Source organism: Coregonus clupeaformis, chromosome 9 (genome assembly GCF_020615455.1).
Source record: "Coregonus clupeaformis isolate EN_2021a chromosome 9, ASM2061545v1, whole genome shotgun sequence".
Lineage (NCBI taxonomy): Eukaryota > Metazoa > Chordata > Actinopteri > Salmoniformes > Salmonidae > Coregonus > Coregonus clupeaformis.
In genome coordinates this window covers 21,584,624-21,602,227 of record NC_059200.1, presented here as the reverse complement: position 1 = coordinate 21,602,227, position 17,604 = coordinate 21,584,624, and the positions used below count along the sequence as shown (strand labels likewise).

At 47.4% G+C, this 17,604-nt stretch overlaps 1 protein-coding gene across 3 annotated transcripts in view; it reads left to right on the top strand.

Moving 5' to 3' along the window:
* Positions 1-17,604, top strand: part of LOC121573459 (SH2 domain-containing protein 3C) — a 130,574-nt gene that overhangs the window by 44,825 nt on the left and 68,145 nt on the right. For 2 of the 3 annotated variants that reach the window (XM_041885464.2, XM_041885466.2), the window contains one exon: positions 1,501-1,540. In XM_041885464.2, coding sequence (XP_041741398.1) covers positions 1,501-1,540 — 40 coding nt within the window. Of the gene's footprint in view, positions 1-1,500; positions 1,541-12,717; positions 13,196-17,604 lie in introns of those variants that run through there. The other variant, XM_041885465.2, reaches the window with a different exon arrangement.

Genomic DNA, 17,604 nt, shown 5'->3' with positions numbered 1-17,604 from the left:
TGGTATGTTTCTCCAGGCTGGGGAGAAGGCAATATGGTAGAGATCTGGATGAGTTGCAGCCACAATGACATGATGGAATGTTGTCTCCCAGTCACAGGGCAGTACACGGTTAGGGGAGCTGAATCAAATCCAATTTGAGTTATTTAAGGGGTCTGCTGCTATGCTGTCTGTGGAGGTGTCTGTCTATGTCTAACTGATTATTCTACTGTACATGCAGTGTACCTATTTGATTCAACAAGGAGCCCAGTGATTGGATCCTTTGGGAATGTGGACTGTTGGTATGTGAGGGGCTTTTTTCCTCAATTTTTTTCACAGCATGCTGGATACCAGGCATCTGTCCCCAGATGTGAACATACGTACAGTACTGATGTAGAATCTTAATTTGATCACCCTTTTGCAGAGAACTTTCCTGCAATGCCGGAAATTTAAAACTTGTAGTGTATTTGAGGTTTAAAAAGGCTTCTGAAGTTTGTAATTTTCACTTTGAAAATTCAGGCTTGAATGAATTATAGCCCACATAATACTTCACATTTCCTGTTACTGCAGGATTATTTTCCTGCTGTAGAAAAACTGGCTCAAATTAAGATCCTACATCTGTACATATTTCATTTATCCCTTCAATGAGGCCTATGATGTGGAATGTAGTCAAGCTCCACCGTGGGGCCTATATATTATTCCCAGTCAAGATCCATGCCTCCACCACAGGGCCTATCAGATTCCCAGCCCTGCCCTGCTCTCCTCTGCCATGGGACTCTTTGATCTTGTTTCACTGTGAACATATGCAGGGTAGCTCCGCCATAGGGCCTTTGTAATATAATGTAATATGACTGACTGGGCATTCAACTCCACTGTGGGAACCAGGACATTGAAACTATGTGTGTGTGTGTGTGTGTGTGTGTGTGTGTGTGTGTGTGTGTGTGTGTGTGTGTGTGTGTGTGTGTGTGTGTGTGTGTGTGTGTGTGTGTGTGTGTGTGTGTGTGTGTGTGTGTGTGTGTGTGAGCGTGTGCATGTCCGTGTGTGTGTGTGTGCTTGTGCGTGAGCGAGTGTATGAGTACATGCGTGTGTGTGGACTGTGAGAAATAACAGGGTGTTGGAACTCTGTCCTCAGTGGCCATGTAATTACCCTCTGATGGGCAGGGTTATATGATCTAGCTGCACTGTGGGGGGCTACAGCTGCGTCGTGGGGCCTATACAGTATGTCTCCTCCCAGCTCCACCGTGGGGCCTTGACATTTGATCTCTCTCTATGCAAAGTGTGAGTTATGTGCTAATGTTATGGGGCCCTTGAGAATTGAGGGCTCATACTCCTACACGATGAGGGCTGATATGTGATCTCTTATCCCCTGATGTAAAGCATGTTAAACACCCTGTAGCACTTCCATGGGGAATATGCTTATTGTATATAGCACAGTATAGGGTTATCATTCTACATTCTGCACACATCTGCCTGAGTTTGACCAATAATATATTTATACAATTCTCTCTGTCCTCTTCAAAACAGCCCCATGGACCCAACAGACAGCCAGGGTGAATATGTCAAGGTAAGACTCATTTTTTTTTCCTCCTATGTCTGTCTATCTGTCTATGCTGGTTCTGCTAGCGTCAGTGTCCCTACCCAGAAGGCCCAGAAATTGCTTCAGCAGTCCACACAGCATCTGAGAAAGGGAAGGGAGTGGGAGATTACACCCATCTAAGCAGTGGTGACCATTTAGTAGGGGCGGCAAGGAAACTAAACACAAAGCGGATTTAACTTCTTTAGGAAAACAGCCCTAATGTTGGAAACAAACATCATTATGTTGTCATCCAGAGTCACATTTATTTACTTTCCAAACTATAGCACACACAATGTTACATACAGCAGGTTTGGTATGCTTCATGTTTGCATTTTTCCCATGGAAAAAATGTTTGCGATACTGGTTTCGTCCTAGCCCTACCATTTAGTATCAGTGTGAGTTGAATGTGTTGGTATTTCTAGTGTGGTGAGGGGACCAGTGTGTTGATCTGCTTTGGTTTTGTAGTGAGGTTTAAGGGGACCTGTATTTGAGCTCCTGACTCAAGGGACAGTGTTTGTAATTTAATTAGGATCAGTAAGCACAAAGAGACTCAGTGCTTTCCCCGCTCTGCTTGGCTCTGCTCTGCTAAGATTCAATGGCTGCACCAGGGTAAATGGTGTTTGTTACCATGGGCAACCGAGCAGGATCTTAGCTGAAGCCTTGTCATTTGTAAACAAAGAAGCAGTGTGGAACACCTATACATAATTATTTGTAAACAAAGAGATTGTGGAGTACACACTCCAAACTCTTGTTTTGTGTTTAATGTAGATTTAAATAAGTCTCTACGTTTAACGGTTTTTAAGTGGCTTCACAAATCATAATATACTACTGTGCAGAATTCATTTCGGACTTGATAATTTATACTGGAGGGTCTTTTATTTAAAAAAGCACTTTAGTTATATTAGACTACCATTTTAATGTGGTCTTTGAAATGTAATTCTAGGTGATTATACCCCTGTGCTTCTGTAATTAGGCCCATTTCAGTAGTCTCAGCATTTAGTCTAATTAATTCTGCCATTTAGGAAATTGAATCCAAAGTCAACAAGTGCTTCAGCGCTTCTGGGTTCCAGGCCAGTAGGTGTGGTGGTTCAGGACCAGGCCAGTAGGTGGGGTGGTTCAGGACCAGGCCAGTAGGTGGGGTGGTTCAGGACCAGGCCATTAGGTGGAGGTGGTTCTGGATCAGGCCAGTGGGCTGGGTGTGCTTCAGGATCAGGCGGGGGGGGTAGAAGGATTACTTTATCCTATCCCAGGTATTCCTTAAAGAGGTGGGGTTTCAAATGTCTCCGGAAGGTGGTGAGTGACTCCGCTGTCCTGGCGTCGTGAGGGAGCTTGTTCCACCATTGGGGTGCCAGAGCAGCGAACAGTTTTGACTGGGCTGAGCGGGAACTATGCTTCCGCAGAGGTAGGGAGCCAGCAGGCCAGAGGTGGATGAATGCAGTGCCCTCGTTTGGGTGTAGGGACTGATCAGAGCCTGAAGGTACGGAGGTGCCGTTCCCCTCACAGCTCCGTAGGCAAGCACCATGGTCTTGTAGCAGATGCGAGCTTCAACTGGAAGCCAGTGGAGTGTGCGGAGGAGCGGGGTGACGTGAGAGAACTTGGGAAGGTTGAACACCAGACGGGCTGCGGCATTCTGGATGAGTTGTAGGGGTTTAATGGCACAGGCAGGGAGCCCAGCCAACAGCGAGTTGCAGTAATCCAGACGGGAGATGACAAGTGCCTGGATTAGGACCTGTGCCGCTTCCTGTGTAAGGCAGGGTCGTACTCTCCGAATGTTGTAGAGCATGAACCTACAGGATCGGGTCACCGCCTTGATGTTAGCGGAGAACTGTTCTGGACCAGGCCATTAGGTGGGGGTGGTTCTGGATCAAGCCAGTGTGCTGGGTGTGCTTCAGGATCAGGCCAGTAGATGGGGTAGTTCTGGACCAGGCCATTAGGTGGGGGTGGTTCTGGATCAGGCCAGTGGGCTGGGTGTGCTTCAGGATCAGGCCAGTAGATGGGGTAGTTCTGGACCAGGCCATTAGGTGGGGGTGGTTCTGGATCAGGCCAGTGGGCTGGGTGTGCTTCAGGACCAGGCCAGTAGGTGGGGGTGTAAGCCTGGTTTCTGGGGTTCTAAGCACCGTAGAGGATAGAGGGAGAATGTGACCCTGATGTTGTGGTATACACACACGCAAAACACAATGACCACTCTCACCCCACCCCTTACTCTTTCCTCACCCACACCACTCTCACCCCCTCCCCTTTCCTCCCCTCCCTACTCTCACCCTTGCCCTCCTCTGAGCCTCCTTCCCTCCTTCTCTCCCTCTCCTCTCTCACCCTCCTCCCCTACTCACCCACACCACTCTCCCTCCTCTCCTCCCTTCTTCTCCTCCGCTGCCCAATGTTTACGTCTCTCCTTTGCTCAACCCCATTGCTTCTCTCTGAAACATTTATGACACTTATGTTTAAATAAGCACTTGGCCTGAATATTCAGTGTTGGGTTTAAAAAACCTGGTTTCTGGGTTTCTAACCACAGCAGAGGTTGTAGGGAGAATGTAACTGCCTGATGTGACTGATGTTGTGATACACACAACAGGGTGGATGAATGAGCCAATTGGAAGGTGGGGATGATTAAGTGGCCATTGGGAAATTGGGAATTTAGCCAGGACACCGTGGTTAACACCCCTACTCTTACGATAAGTGCCATGGGATATTCAGTGTCTACTTTAAACATTTTTTTTTACCAATCTACCAATAGGTGCCCTTCTTTGCAAGGCATTGGAAAACCTCCCTGGTCTTTGTGATTGAGTCTGTGTTTGAAATTCATTGCTCGACTGAGGGACCTTACAGATACATTAATTGTATGTGTGGAGTACAGAGATGAGGTAGTCATTAAAAAATCATATATATATACATTACCAGTCAAAAGTTTGGACACATCTACTCATTCAAGGGTTTTCTTTATTTTTACTGTTTTCTACATTGTAGAATAATAGTGAAGACATCAAAACTATGAAATAACACATATTGAATCATGTAGTAACCAAAAAACTGTTAAACAAATCAAAATATATTTTATATTTGAGATTCTTCAAATAGCCACCCTTTGCCTTGATAACAGCTTTGCACATTTTTGGCATTCTCTCAACCAGCTTCATGAGGTAGTCATCTGGAATGCATTTCAATTAACATGTGTGCTTTCTTAAATGTTAATTTGTGGAATTTCTTTCCTTCTTAATGCGTTTGAGCCAATCAGTTGTGTTGTGACAAGGTAGAAGATAGCCATATTTGGTAAAAGACCAAGTCCATATTATGGCAAGAACAGCTCAAATAAGCAAAGAGAAACAACAGTCCATCATTACTTTAAGACATGAAGGTCAGTCAATACTGAAAATGTCAAGAACTTTGAAAGTTACTTCAAGTGCAGTCGCAAAAACCATCAAGCTATATGATGAAACTGGCTCTCATGAGGACCGCCACAGGAATGGAAGAGTTACCTCTTATGCAGAGGATAAAGTCATTGGAGTTACCAGCCTCAGAAATTGCAGCCCAAATAAATGCTTCACAGAGTTCAAGTAACAGACACATCTCAACATCAACTGTTCAGAGGGGACTGTGTAAATCAGGCCTTCATGGTCGAATTGCTGCAAAGAAACCACTACTAAAGGACACCAATAATAAGAAGAGACCTGCTTGGGCCAAGAAACAATGGACATTAGACTGGTTGAAATTTCTCCTTTGGTCTGGAGTCCAAATTTGAGATTTTTGGTTCAAGCCACCGTGTCTTTGTGAGACGCAGAGTAGGTGAACGGATGAGCTCTGCATGTGTGGTTCCCACCGTGAAGCATGGAGGAGGAGGTGTGATGGTGTGGGGGTGATTTGCTGGTGACACTGTCAGTGATTTATTTAGAATTCAAGGCACACTTAACCAGCATGGTTACCACAGCATTCTGCAGCGATATTCCATCCCATCTGGTTTGCGCTTAATGGGACTATAATTTGTTTTTCAACAGGACAATGACCCAAAATACACCACCAGGCTGTGTAAGGGCTATTTGACCAAGAAGGAGAGTGATGGAGTGCTGCATCAGATGACCTGGCCTCCACAATCACCTGGCCTCAACCCAATTGAGATGGTTTGGGATGAGTTGGACATGTTTACATTCAAGTTATGTAGCAGACAACTTACAATAGGTTATTTATCCAAGTACTTACTTACAATAAGTGAAATCAACTAAAGTACTGTTGGTAAAACAACCTCATATCACCACAATCGTTGCAAGTCAAATCTTCTTCATCGATAAACGCTATCTGTACAATCTGTCCTGCGCTCATCCTTGACTCATCTGCCCTGGGCTCTCTGTAATTTCAACCCAATTTTTGGGCTACCCAAGAGGAAACGCCGGCGTTACAGAGGCAAGAGAGGGGGGATCCTGGTGAGATTAAGGCGAAGGGAAAACCGGCCACCTCTTCCCTCCATTTTACTGGCTAATGTACAGTCACTTGATAATGAGATGGATGCCCTCCGATCGCGGATTTGCTACCAAAGGGACTCTCGGAACTGCAATGTTCTTTGCTTTTCAGAAACATGGCTCTCGGACAAGATACCCCCACGGCTACCCAACTGGATGGATTCTCTATTCACCGGGCGGACAGGACAGTGGTCGGGGAAATTGAGGGGGAGGGCTTTGCCTTTTCATCAACTCAATACTAGTGTTCTAATTAATTCCAGCGCGGTGGAAGTGTCAACCCACTGTTCAAGCAGGGCTACCGCACACAGAGCTATCGTAGACAACCCTGATGCTATGGCCGAAGACAGGAATAAGTACAAGAAGTCCCTCAATAACCTTCGCAGAGTCATCAAACAAGCAAAAGGACAATATAGGAATAAGGTGGAATCATATTACACAGGCTCTGACGCCCGCCTTGTGTGGCAGGGCTACAGTCCATTAGGGATTACAAAGGAAGACCCAACCGTGATCTGCACAACGATACCTCTGTACCAGACGAACTCAATGCATTTTATGCACGCTTTGACAACAACAACATTGAGCCGGGTGTGAGGGACGTCACCAACCCAGAGGACTGTGTGATCTCACTCTCCGAGGCCGACGTGAGAAGGGTCTTTAATCAGGTCAACACCCGCAAGGCCACGGGCCCCGATGGTATTCCAGGGTGCATTCTCAGAGCATCCGCAGAAGAGCTGGCAGGCATATTCACTGAAATGTTCAACCGCTCCTTGACCCATTCTGTAATCCCCACATGTTTTAAGATGAACACAATAATTCCTGTTCCTAAGAACTCGAAGGCATCATGCCACAATGATTACTGCCCTGTAGCACTCACTTCTGTAATCATGAAGCGCTTTGAGAGGCTGGTTATGGCACACATTAACTCAACCATCCCAGCCACCCTAGACCCACTCCAATTTGCATACCGCCCCAACAGATCCATAGACAACGCAATCTCAATTTCTCTTCAAACTGCCCTCACCCACCTAGATAAGAGGAATACCTATGTGAGAATGCTGTTCATTGACTACAGCTCAGCGTTCAACACCATTATCCCCTCCAAGCTCGTCACCAAGCTTAGGACTCTGGGTCTGAACACCTCCCTCTGCAACTGGATCCTGGACTTTCTGACGGGCCAACCCCAGGTGGTGAGGGTAGGCAACATCACCTCCACCATGCTGACCCTTAACACAGGGGCCCCACAGGGGTGTGTGCTTAGTCCCCTTCTGTACTCCCTGTTCACCCACGACTGTGTGGCCACGCACGACTCCAACACCATTATCAAGTTCGCTGACAACACGACGGTGGTAGGCCTGATCAACGGCGACGTTGAGTCAGCCTACAGGGAGGAGGTCAGGTGACAGTGTGGGGCTGGAACAACAACCTCTCCCTCAACGTCAGTAAGACCAAGGAGCTGATCTTGGACTACAGGTAATGGGGGGGCGAGCACGCCCCCATCCACATCAATGGGGCTGCAGTGGAGCAGGTAGACAGCTTCAAGTTCCTCTGTGTCCGAATCACTAAAGACTTAAAATGGTCCAAACACACACACACAGTTGTGAAGAAGGCGCAACAGTGCCTCTTCCCCCTCAGGAGGTTATAAAAGTTTGGCATGGGCCCTCAAGCCCGGACTTGAACCCGATCTAACATCTCTGGAGAGACCTGAAAAGTAGGGGGTGAAGAAGTAGGGAAGTTGGGGGGTAGTTAGGGGGTAGAGGGGTAGTGAGGAGGTAGGGCAGTAGGGGGTAGTTAGGGAGTAGGGGGGTAGTTAGGGGGTAGAGGGGTAGTGAGGAGGTAGGGCAGTAGGGGGTAGTTAGGGGGTAGAGGGGTAGTGAGGAGGTAGGGCAGTAGGGGGGTAGTTAGGGAGTAGGGGGGTAGTTAGGGGTAGAGGGGTAGTGAGGAGGTAGGGCAGTAGGGGGGGTAGTTAGGGAGTAGGGGGGTAGTTAGGGGTAGAGGGGTAGTGAGGAGGTAGGGCAGTAGGGGGTAGAGGGGTAGTGAGGAGGTAGGGGAGTAGGGGGTAGTTAGGGGTAGTTAGGGGGTAGAGGGGTAGTGAGGAGGTAGGGCAGTAGGGGGTAGAGGGTAGTGAGGAGGTAGGGCAGTAGGGGGTAGTTAGGGGTAGAGGGGTAGTGAGGAGGTAGGGCAGTAGGGGGTAGTTAGGGGTAGAGGGGTAGTGAGGAGGTAGGGCAGTAGGGGGTAGTTAAGGGGTAGAGGGGTAGTGAGGAGGTAGGGCAGTAGGGGGTAGTTAGGGAGTAGGGGGTAGTTAGGGGTAGAGGGTAGTGAGGAGGTAGAGCAGTAGGGGGTAGTTAGGGGGTAGAGGGGTAGTGAGGAGGTAGGGCAGTAGGGGGTAGTTAGGGGGTAAAGGGGTAGTGAGGAGGTAGGGGAGTAGGGGGTAGTTAGGGGGTAGAGGGGTAGTGAGGAGGTAGGGCAGTAGGGGGTAGTTAGGGGGTAGAGGGGTAGTGAGGAGGTAGGGCAGTAGGGGGGTAGTGAGGGAGTAGAGGGGTAGTGAGGAGGTAGGGCAGTAGGGGGTAGTTAGGGGGTAGAGGGGTAGTGAGGAGGTAGGGCAGTAGGGGGGTAGTTGGGGTAGAGGGGTAGTGAGGAGGTAGGGCAGTAGGGGGGTAGTTAGGGGGTAGAGGGCTAGTGAGGAGGTAGGGCAGTAGGGGGGTAGTTAGGGAGTAGGGGGGTAGTTAGGGGGTAGAGGGTAGTGAGGAGGTAGGGCAGTAGGGGGTAGTTAGGGGGTAGAGGGTAGTGAGGAGGTAGGGCAGTAGGGGGTAGTTAGGGGGTAGAGGGGTAGTGAGGAGGTAGGGCAGTAGGGGGGTAGTTAAGGGGTAGAGGGGTAGTGAGGAGGTAGGGCAGTAGGGGGGTAGTTAAGGGGGTAGAGGGGTAGTGAGGAGGTAGGGCAGTAGGGGGGTAGTTAGGGGGTAGAGGGGTAGTGAGGAGGTAGGGCAGTAGGGGGTAGTTAGGGGAGTAGGGGGTAGTTAGGGGGTAGAGGGTAGTGAGGAGGTAGGGCAGTAGGGGGTAGAGGGGGTAGTGAGGAGGTAGGGCAGTAGGGGGGTAGTTAGGGGTAGAGGGGTAGTGAGGAGGTAGGGCAGTAGGGGGTAGTTAGGGGGTAGAGGGGTAGTGAGGAGGTAGGGCAGTAGGGGGGTAGTTAGGGAGTAGGGGGTAGTTAGGGGTAGAGGGGTAGTGAGGAGGTAGGGCAGTAGGGGGTAGGTAGGGGGGTAGAGGGGTAGTGAGGGTAGGGGAGTAGGGGGGTAGTTAGGGGGTAGTGGGGTAGTGAGGAGGTAGGGCAGTAGGGGGGTAGTTAGGGGGTAGAGGGGTAGTGAGGAGGTAGGGGAGTAGGGGGTAGTTAGGGAGTAGGGGGTAGTTAGGGGTAGAGGGGTAGTGAGGAGGTAGGGGAGTAGGGGGGTAGTTAGGGGTAGAGGGGTAGTGAGGAGGTAGGGCAGTAGGGGGGTAGTTAGGGGGTAGAGGGGTAGTGAGGAGGTAGGGCAGTAGGGGGGTAGTTAGGGAGTAGGGGGGTAGTTAGGGGGTAGAGGGGTAGTGAGGAGGTAGGGCAGTAGGGGGGTAGTTAGGGGGTAGAGGGGTAGTGAGGAGGTAGGGCAGTAGGGGGGTAGTTAGGGGTAGAGGGGTAGTGAGGAGGTAGGGCAGTAGGGGGGTAGTTAGGGGGTAGAGGGGTAGTGAGGAGGTAGGGCAGTAGGGGGGTAGAGGGGTAGTGAGGAGGTAGGGCAGTAGGGGGGTAGTTAGGGGTAGAGGGGTAGTGAGGAGGTAGGGCAGTAGGGGGGTAGTTAGGGGGTAGAGGGGTAGTGAGGAGGTAGGGCAGTAGGGGGGTAGTTATGGACAGATTCCTTTGAGAAGGTGCTGAAACTAAAGAGGCACAACTCCCTCCTCTCTCTCCTCTCTCTCTCTCAATTAAATTAAATGGGCTTTATTGGCATTGGCATGGGGAACAGATGTTTACATTGCCAAAGCAAGTGAAATAGATAATAAACTAAAGTGAAATAAGCATTCAAAAACAGTAAACATTACAAATGTCATATTAGGCCTATATAGTGTGGTAACAATGTGCAAATAGTTAAAAGTACAAAAGGGAAAATAAATATACATAAATATGGGTTGTATTTACAATAGTGTTTGTTCTTCACCAGTTGCCCTTTTCTTGTGGCAACAGGTCACAAATCTTGCTGCTGTGATGGCACACTGTGGTATTTCACCCAATAGATATGCGAGTTTATCAAAATGTGATTTTTTTTTAAAAAAATTTGTGGGTCTGTGTAATCTGAGGGAAATATGTGACTGACCGCCTCGATTCGGTCATATGTAGTAACATTTGAATTTATTTTTTTTTTTTTACATTGGATAAAAGTAGAGACTCAGAGCTAGACAAGGGTATATCATACACTACAGTTGAAGAACAATGGGAAAGTAATTCTGCTTTGAAAGTTGATAAACTTGTAACCCCAGTTTTGAGAAAATGGCCCTTGAATGTTTTGGTACACCTACTGGAGAGCTCTTCTTTGTCTACACCCATTCAGCATCGTTCACACCCTCTTAAGCCTTAGCCCCACCCATCTCTTTAAGGATTTACATATGAGGCCATTTGCTAAACAGAGTGATTATTTTAGTAAACAGCCAAAGATTTCAAGACTAAAAGCGGTGAAAGTAGTAGCCTACAATAAGGAAAAAGTCCAGGTAAAAATATACTTTATCTAGTCCTCTGCCTATATCCTAATCTGATTTTGGTGCAGGTCATGTTGTTCTTCACATTACCGTCTCTGGTAAACACACACTATATCAGATAAAATAAAAAGTTGATATGGCACATGCACAGGATAAAGAAGGTGAAATGGTTACTTGCAATATTAAAAACAGAAAGTGTCCAGATAAAAATATTTTATAAAAAATTTATAATTATTAGATGACGCTTACCTGACACACTTGTCTAAATTGATGGGTCATGTGAAGGAAATACTATAACCACCCCCCAGCCACAACTAGCTAAATGGATGGGTCACTATTGTCTAGACATGTACACATGTTCATGGAATACAATAGATGGCCGTAATCACCCCCAGACACACCTGGCTAACTTGATGGGTCATGTAATCATCTGGTGAAGTGTTTTGTTTAGACATGTAGCTAGCTAAACAATGAGATGGCATAATCTCAACTCATACTACCAACCAATACAAACATTGTCATAGCTGTAGTATGAATCTGCAGGTAGCTAAAGCTAACCAACCAGGTTCAATGTTAGCTAGCTAACATTAGGCTATAACTAAGAATGCAAATGGATTTCTGATTTAAATAATATTACTACATAGACCATACACATAATGTTAGCTAGCGAGCCAGCTAGATAATGTTCGCTAGCTAGCTAACAGTATGCTTTAACTTGCGATGAAAATGACTTTCTGACAAAATTAGAAATGTATAATATCTGATATGTAGCTAGGCTCTTACCTGTATACATAGATGAATGCTTCACGGCAGACTGGAACCATTTATCTCTGTTTTGTTTATAGCTATATCTTGTTTGGCCAGCGTTGTGTCAAGTCACTCCGGTTCACACTGACCGTGGTGTGTGCAGAAAGTAGCAAATCACTTTTTCCAACTGATCCGTCAATAGCGCCTGCTAAATTCAGGGAATCAATGTTGTTGAGAAAAGTAGCAAAACTTTTGTAGTTCTCGATGGCTAACGTTATATATTTCAAAAACGCTGCGGTATAAAAGGACTATCAACACATACTGAGCAGCTCACGTTATAAACAGAAGCATGCTACATGGCAGACCAATCCAAACTCATCTCCCGGCATGTCCAGCCCATCCATTATCTCAGCCAATCATGGCTAGCGGGAAGGTTCCTGTCTTTTTCCGGCTTGTAATTATTTATTTTTTTACGGATGGAATACAAGTTTGTTATTAAGGCACATGAAAGTTCACATGTTCCAGAAGGCATTTCTGCCAAAAAAATGAATTTTGATTAAAAATGTATGTTTACGTTCAAAGGCCTCTCCTGTGAAGTAGTGACGCGCGACATAAGCCTAGTTCCTGAAACTAGTCACATATGTGTCTCTAATGTGAACATACATTTGGCAGGAGGTTAGGAAGTGCAGCTCAGTTTCCACCTCATTTTGTGGGCAGTGTGCACATAGTCTGTCTTCTCTTGAGAGCCAGGTCAGCTATTCTGCCACTGTGTACTCTCTGTTTAGGGCCAAATAACATTCCAGCTTGCTCTGTTTTTTGGTAAATTATTTCAGATGTGTGAAGTAATTATCTTTTTGTTTTCTCATGATTTGGTTGGGTCTAATTGTGTTGCTGTCCTGGGTCTCTGTGGGGCCTGTTTGTGTTTGTGAACACAAACAGACCCCACTCTCTCTCTCTCTCTCTCTCTCTCTCTCTCTCTCTCTCTCTCTCTCTCTCTCTCTCTCTCTCTCTCTCTCTCTCTCTCTCTCTCTCTCTCTCTCTCGCTGTCTGTCTGTCTGTCTGTCTCTCTCTCTCTCTCTCTCTCTGTCTCTGTCTCTCTGTGGTCATGAAGGAGGAGGGGATGGGTGGGGTCTGCCATGCCTGCATTCGACAGCACTCCGCCAATGCCTGCAAGCATCTCTCCCTCCTCCTTCTCCCTCATCCCTCTTTCCCTCCCTCCTTTCCACCCTCCCCCCACCCACTCCTTTCATCAGAAACGGATGAGGTAATCCCTGCTAAGGCTGGTGAAGCACAGTGAGAGTGTGAACGAGAGAGAGAGAGAGAAAGCGAAAGCGAGAGAGACTGTGCGGAGCTGAGAGAGAGATATGACAGTAGCAGTAGCAGCTGTAGTGCAAGGAGATAGGGCCCTGATCAGCAGTACCAGTAGCACCAGCCGTAGCAGCTGTAGTGTTAGCTAGCATTAGTACCATAGGGTAGCGTAGCTGCCACACAGTGTTAGTGAGATGAGCTGCTGCCGGGGCCGGGGCTGCTAGCGAGCAGAAGAGCGCTGCCTGCCTGCTGTGGGACAGTGACAGAGGAGAGCTGGTGCTGGGGACCCCAGGGTGGGATACCTCCCAAGCTGAACGGAGCTGTGAGGAGAGGACAGTAGAGGGGCATCATGACGGAGCGCTGTAGCCTATGGAGCACCCTGTCGGCAGCTGCCTGCTGTTTCTACAGAGGCTCCTTCATGCAGGTGCAGGTGAGGGTGTGTGTGTGTTTGTGTTTGTGTTTGAGAAATTAAAGAGCAAGATAGAGGTGATTCAAACAATGTTTTTGTTAGAGTTTGCTTTTGAAAGAACATAATCTGTATATTGGCTTGTGAATTTCTGGACATTTCTGTTAGTGGTTTTATGTCTTTGTGTGTGAGAGTGTGTAATGGGTGTTGGAGTGTGTTCATTCCTGTGTTGGCCAGCACCTAGCTGGTGATATAGTTAGAGTATGATGTTGGGAAGAATATCTAGTTGTGCTTGTCTGATTTTAGGAGCCTCAGAAACATGAGTATGACTGATTCCTGAGAGATAACCTGAGGATGTATTGTTTGTACATTGTGTTCAGATACTCTATCGTAGCATTAGAGCATCACAGGAGAGATTAGCAGGGAGATGAATGACACTATATCACCACTGAAAGTCTTTGGATACGACAGTAAGGAATCTTACAGTAGTATGCATTGCCGTGGGAAGATGTTTGCAGGTGGGGGTGCTACAGACAACTATATTGGGGCGCTAATACAGGACTAGTAAAGGCCCAGTGCACTACTATGGTATTATGTTATTACTGAAAGTCTTTGGATCTGATTCTGTAGTAAGTACACACAGTAATGTAATATGTTGTTTCTGAGAGTCATGATCTTATGTTGCTTTTCTCTGCGCTGTGCCACGTCTGTTGGAAACAGGATTTATAGGGTTTTATAGTTGTGGTGGTAAAATAAAATATGACCCTGATGTGTGTACCCTGATGTATGACCCTGATGTTTTACCTTGAAGCGATGTAAAAATGGGAGCATGTACTGCGAAGAGAAGTGGCTATAATGTTAGTATTTGTATTTGGGCTACCAGCCTCAGCCACTTTTCTCTGATAGATGGTCCTGATAACATCCTCTGTCTGTTGAGCGGTGTCTCCTGTGTATACATCACCTGATCTCAGACCAGCACCAGTACCCGGACAGGAAGAGAGAGACCCACACTGTTAGTGAGTGAGTTTCTGTTTGACAGACCTCATTAGTGGGGTTATACTGAAGCATTTGACTGACTACATTCTCAAAAATAAGGATACGGTTAGGGTAGCTGCATTTCTGTGCCCCAGGGGCCAGGGAACAAATAGCAGGATTTCAACACTTCAGTTCAGACCACCATTAGGTTGTTTTCAATTTCCAGCTGATATATTGTACTTTAGACACCCATCGGCGAGCTTACTACTGATCCTATGCTCTATGAGTCTAGACTGGTATTGTGGGAGTGCTGCGTGCTGGCAGTGCTGCCATTGTGTCTGTATTAAGACCACTATACTATCCTCTCCCAGTCTGCCTCTAACTGGGCCATTGTAATGCTACAGCCCTGTTTGTTCACAGACCAGATCAACGCTTGAACCCCCAAATCCTCCCATCTGCCCCTTTCTCCCCTCCCTCAGCATGCAGTTTGCACTTCCATTGTTTTCCCCTGATTTTAATCCCCCCTTTCTGTGTCTGCCAGCCAGCCTGCCAGGCTAACCCCAACCAGCAAGGCTAACCCCAACTAGCCCTGCCATCCTCTCTGTCACCCCCAGTGACCCAGCTGGGATACTGTTTGTGGCCCTGCCAACCTCTCTGTCACAGCCAGACCCCCCTGGCCTGGCCCTGTGGCCCCCAACCAGTGGAGGCTGGTGTCACTTTAAATCGGAGAACAGGCTCATTTTAATGACTGGAATAAATGGCATTATATCAAACACATGTCCTCCGACAGGGGCTCCCAGGGGCTCCCAGGGCTCCAGGGGCTCCCAGGGCTCCAGGGGCCACCACTGCCACCAATTATCCACCAGCTACCGTGGGGCTCTCTCTACCTCCACATAGTCCATTAACCATGTTCAACCCTACCCGTGTAACATAGCAGAAGCTGTCTAACTGATACTGCTGCATTAGCGACATTAGCTAGCATTAGCGCCACCTGTAGCCAATTGGAATGTTTAAATAATTGAAATATGCGACCCTCTGTGTAATCCCCCCTACTCCACTCTTCTCGTGTCTCGTCTCGGGGCTTCTTCTCCTCCTCTCCCGAGTCCCTTTCACAGTAAATCCTCTTTGTAGTGACTGCCTCGCCTCGCCCGCCTCGCCCGCCTGTCACTCCCCCCGGAGCGGTGAGGGGCTAAGCGGCTGTTTAACCCCGAAAGTTCAAGAGAAAATCAGCCTGTTACTGAGAGAGAGGAAGCTAATTACACTGGGATGTTTTCACTAGTTATGAGACATGCTGACTTTGTTTTTTATTCCTGTTGCTCCAAACCATTAGCTTTGTAGCGCCTTTTTCCAAACCCCCTTCCTCTAAGCCACTGCATTGTAGCCTGGTTTCTGCTCTCACAATTCTGTAAGGAGTTGGCTAGAGAGCAGAAACAGACTAACACTCAGGCTAACTGCTTGGAGCTGGAGCTAGATGCAGGGAAGAGGGGAAGCAGTGAAGCGCCAGGGATTCACCAGGAAAGAGGAGGAATGGTAGGGAGGCTGAGATCTAAAGGAGGAATGCATTGTTCCCCCCACCCCCTCTTTTACACTGCTGCTACTCTCTGTTTATTATCTATGCATAGTCACTTTAACTCTACCTACATGTACATATTACCTCAACTAACCTGTGCCCCCGCACATTGACTCACATTGACTCTGTACCGGTACCCCCTGTATATAGCCTCGCTACTGTTATTTTACTTAGCTTTCATTATTTGTTATTTGTTATTTTGTAGTTATCTATTTTTTACTTAACACTTATTTTTCTTAAAACTGCATTGTTGGTTAAGGGCTTGTAAGTAAGCATTTCACTGTAAGGTCTACACCTGCATGTGACAAATAACATTTGATTTTGAATGGTGAGGAATGGTGAGGAATGGTAGGAAATGGTGAGGAATGGTAGGGAATGGTGAGAAGTGGTGAGGAATGGTAGGGAATGGTGAGAAATGGTAGGGAATGGTAGGGAGGCTGAGCTCTAAAGGAGGAATGGTAGGGAGGACAAAACTAACAGCAGAGGAATGTCAGAGAGAGGGCATATGTGTGTGTGGTAAATAAAGGGCTGGGGCACTGACTGGTGAAACATGAAATAGGTGTGCTGGAGACAGCTGTAACAGGGAAATAGACAGCTGTAACAGGGAGAGTTGTGGAGGTGTGAATGCGTTGACAGACAGACTCACATCGGTCACACTACTTCCACTCCCACTGACTGCTCTACTACAGTGAGACTGCGGTGTGTGTGTGTGTCATACAGAGTTCTAAGGGACTCCTTTTTGTTTTAGTTTTTTACATATTTTGTCATTTTAGCAGACGCTCTAATCCAGAGCGATTTACAGTATTGAGTGCATACATTTTCATACTTTTTTGTACTGGTCCCCCGTGGGAATCGAACCCATAACCCTGGTGTTTTGAGTGCCATGCTCTACCAACTGAGCCACACGGAACCTCGTAGCACCTGCATGGTTCCCCTCAGAAGTCTTTGTGTGTGTGGCTCTTTTAGGGAGCAGAGCAGCACTGCAGAGATCACAGGCTTGGTCTGGTACTTACTGCTACCCCCACCTGCTCTATACACCCCCTCAGCCACCCAACCACCCATACCCCCAAACCCCCAAAACCCCACCCACCCATACCCCCAAACCCCCACCCACCCTCCCATACCCCCAAACCCCAACCCCAACCCCACTCCCCAAACCCTTATGCACTGGCTAGTCACAAACTATTAATTTTCTGCTAGGATGGGCCTATATCTATCTCTAAATTCCTCATTATTGAACATTGATAAATACAAGTTCATTATTGACGTGGAGGAGCTTTGCTGTTATTGTTGTTAGGGGAGTTCTGATCCTCTGTGTTTCAGATGGGGTTAGTGTGTAGAGAGAGGGAATCTGGAGGAGATGGAATTTGGGCAGGAGGGATCCGGGGAGGGGTTCTATTGTGTGTCCACTTGACCTTTGACCCTTGGCTGACCCCAGGAGTCAGGGGATGGAGGTTGAGGGGTTGGCAGCAAGAGGCCGGTGTTCAGCCGGATAGATATGACAGAATCTCTCTAACTGAGCCCTTCTCATAAGAGCAGGGGCCTGAGTATTAGAGGGTAGAGGAAGGTTATGTTAACCTGGTGGTCACAGCTCTCTATGTGCTTTAGCCCTGTGCTTCTCAACCGCTTTTGTACAGTCTTTGGAGAACCACTTACATTATAACTAGCACTGTATATGGTTTTAGCAGTAGAATGTTTCAGCAGTAGAAGGTTTCAGCAGTAGAAGGATTTAGCAGCAGAAGGTTTCAGCAGTAGACATTTTCAGCAGTAGAAGGTTTTAGCAGTAGAAGGTTTTAGCAGTAGAAGGTTGTAGCAGGAGAAAGTTTGAGCAGTAGAAGGTTTCAGCAGTAGAAGGTTTCAGCAGTAGAAGGTTTCAGCAGTAGAAGGT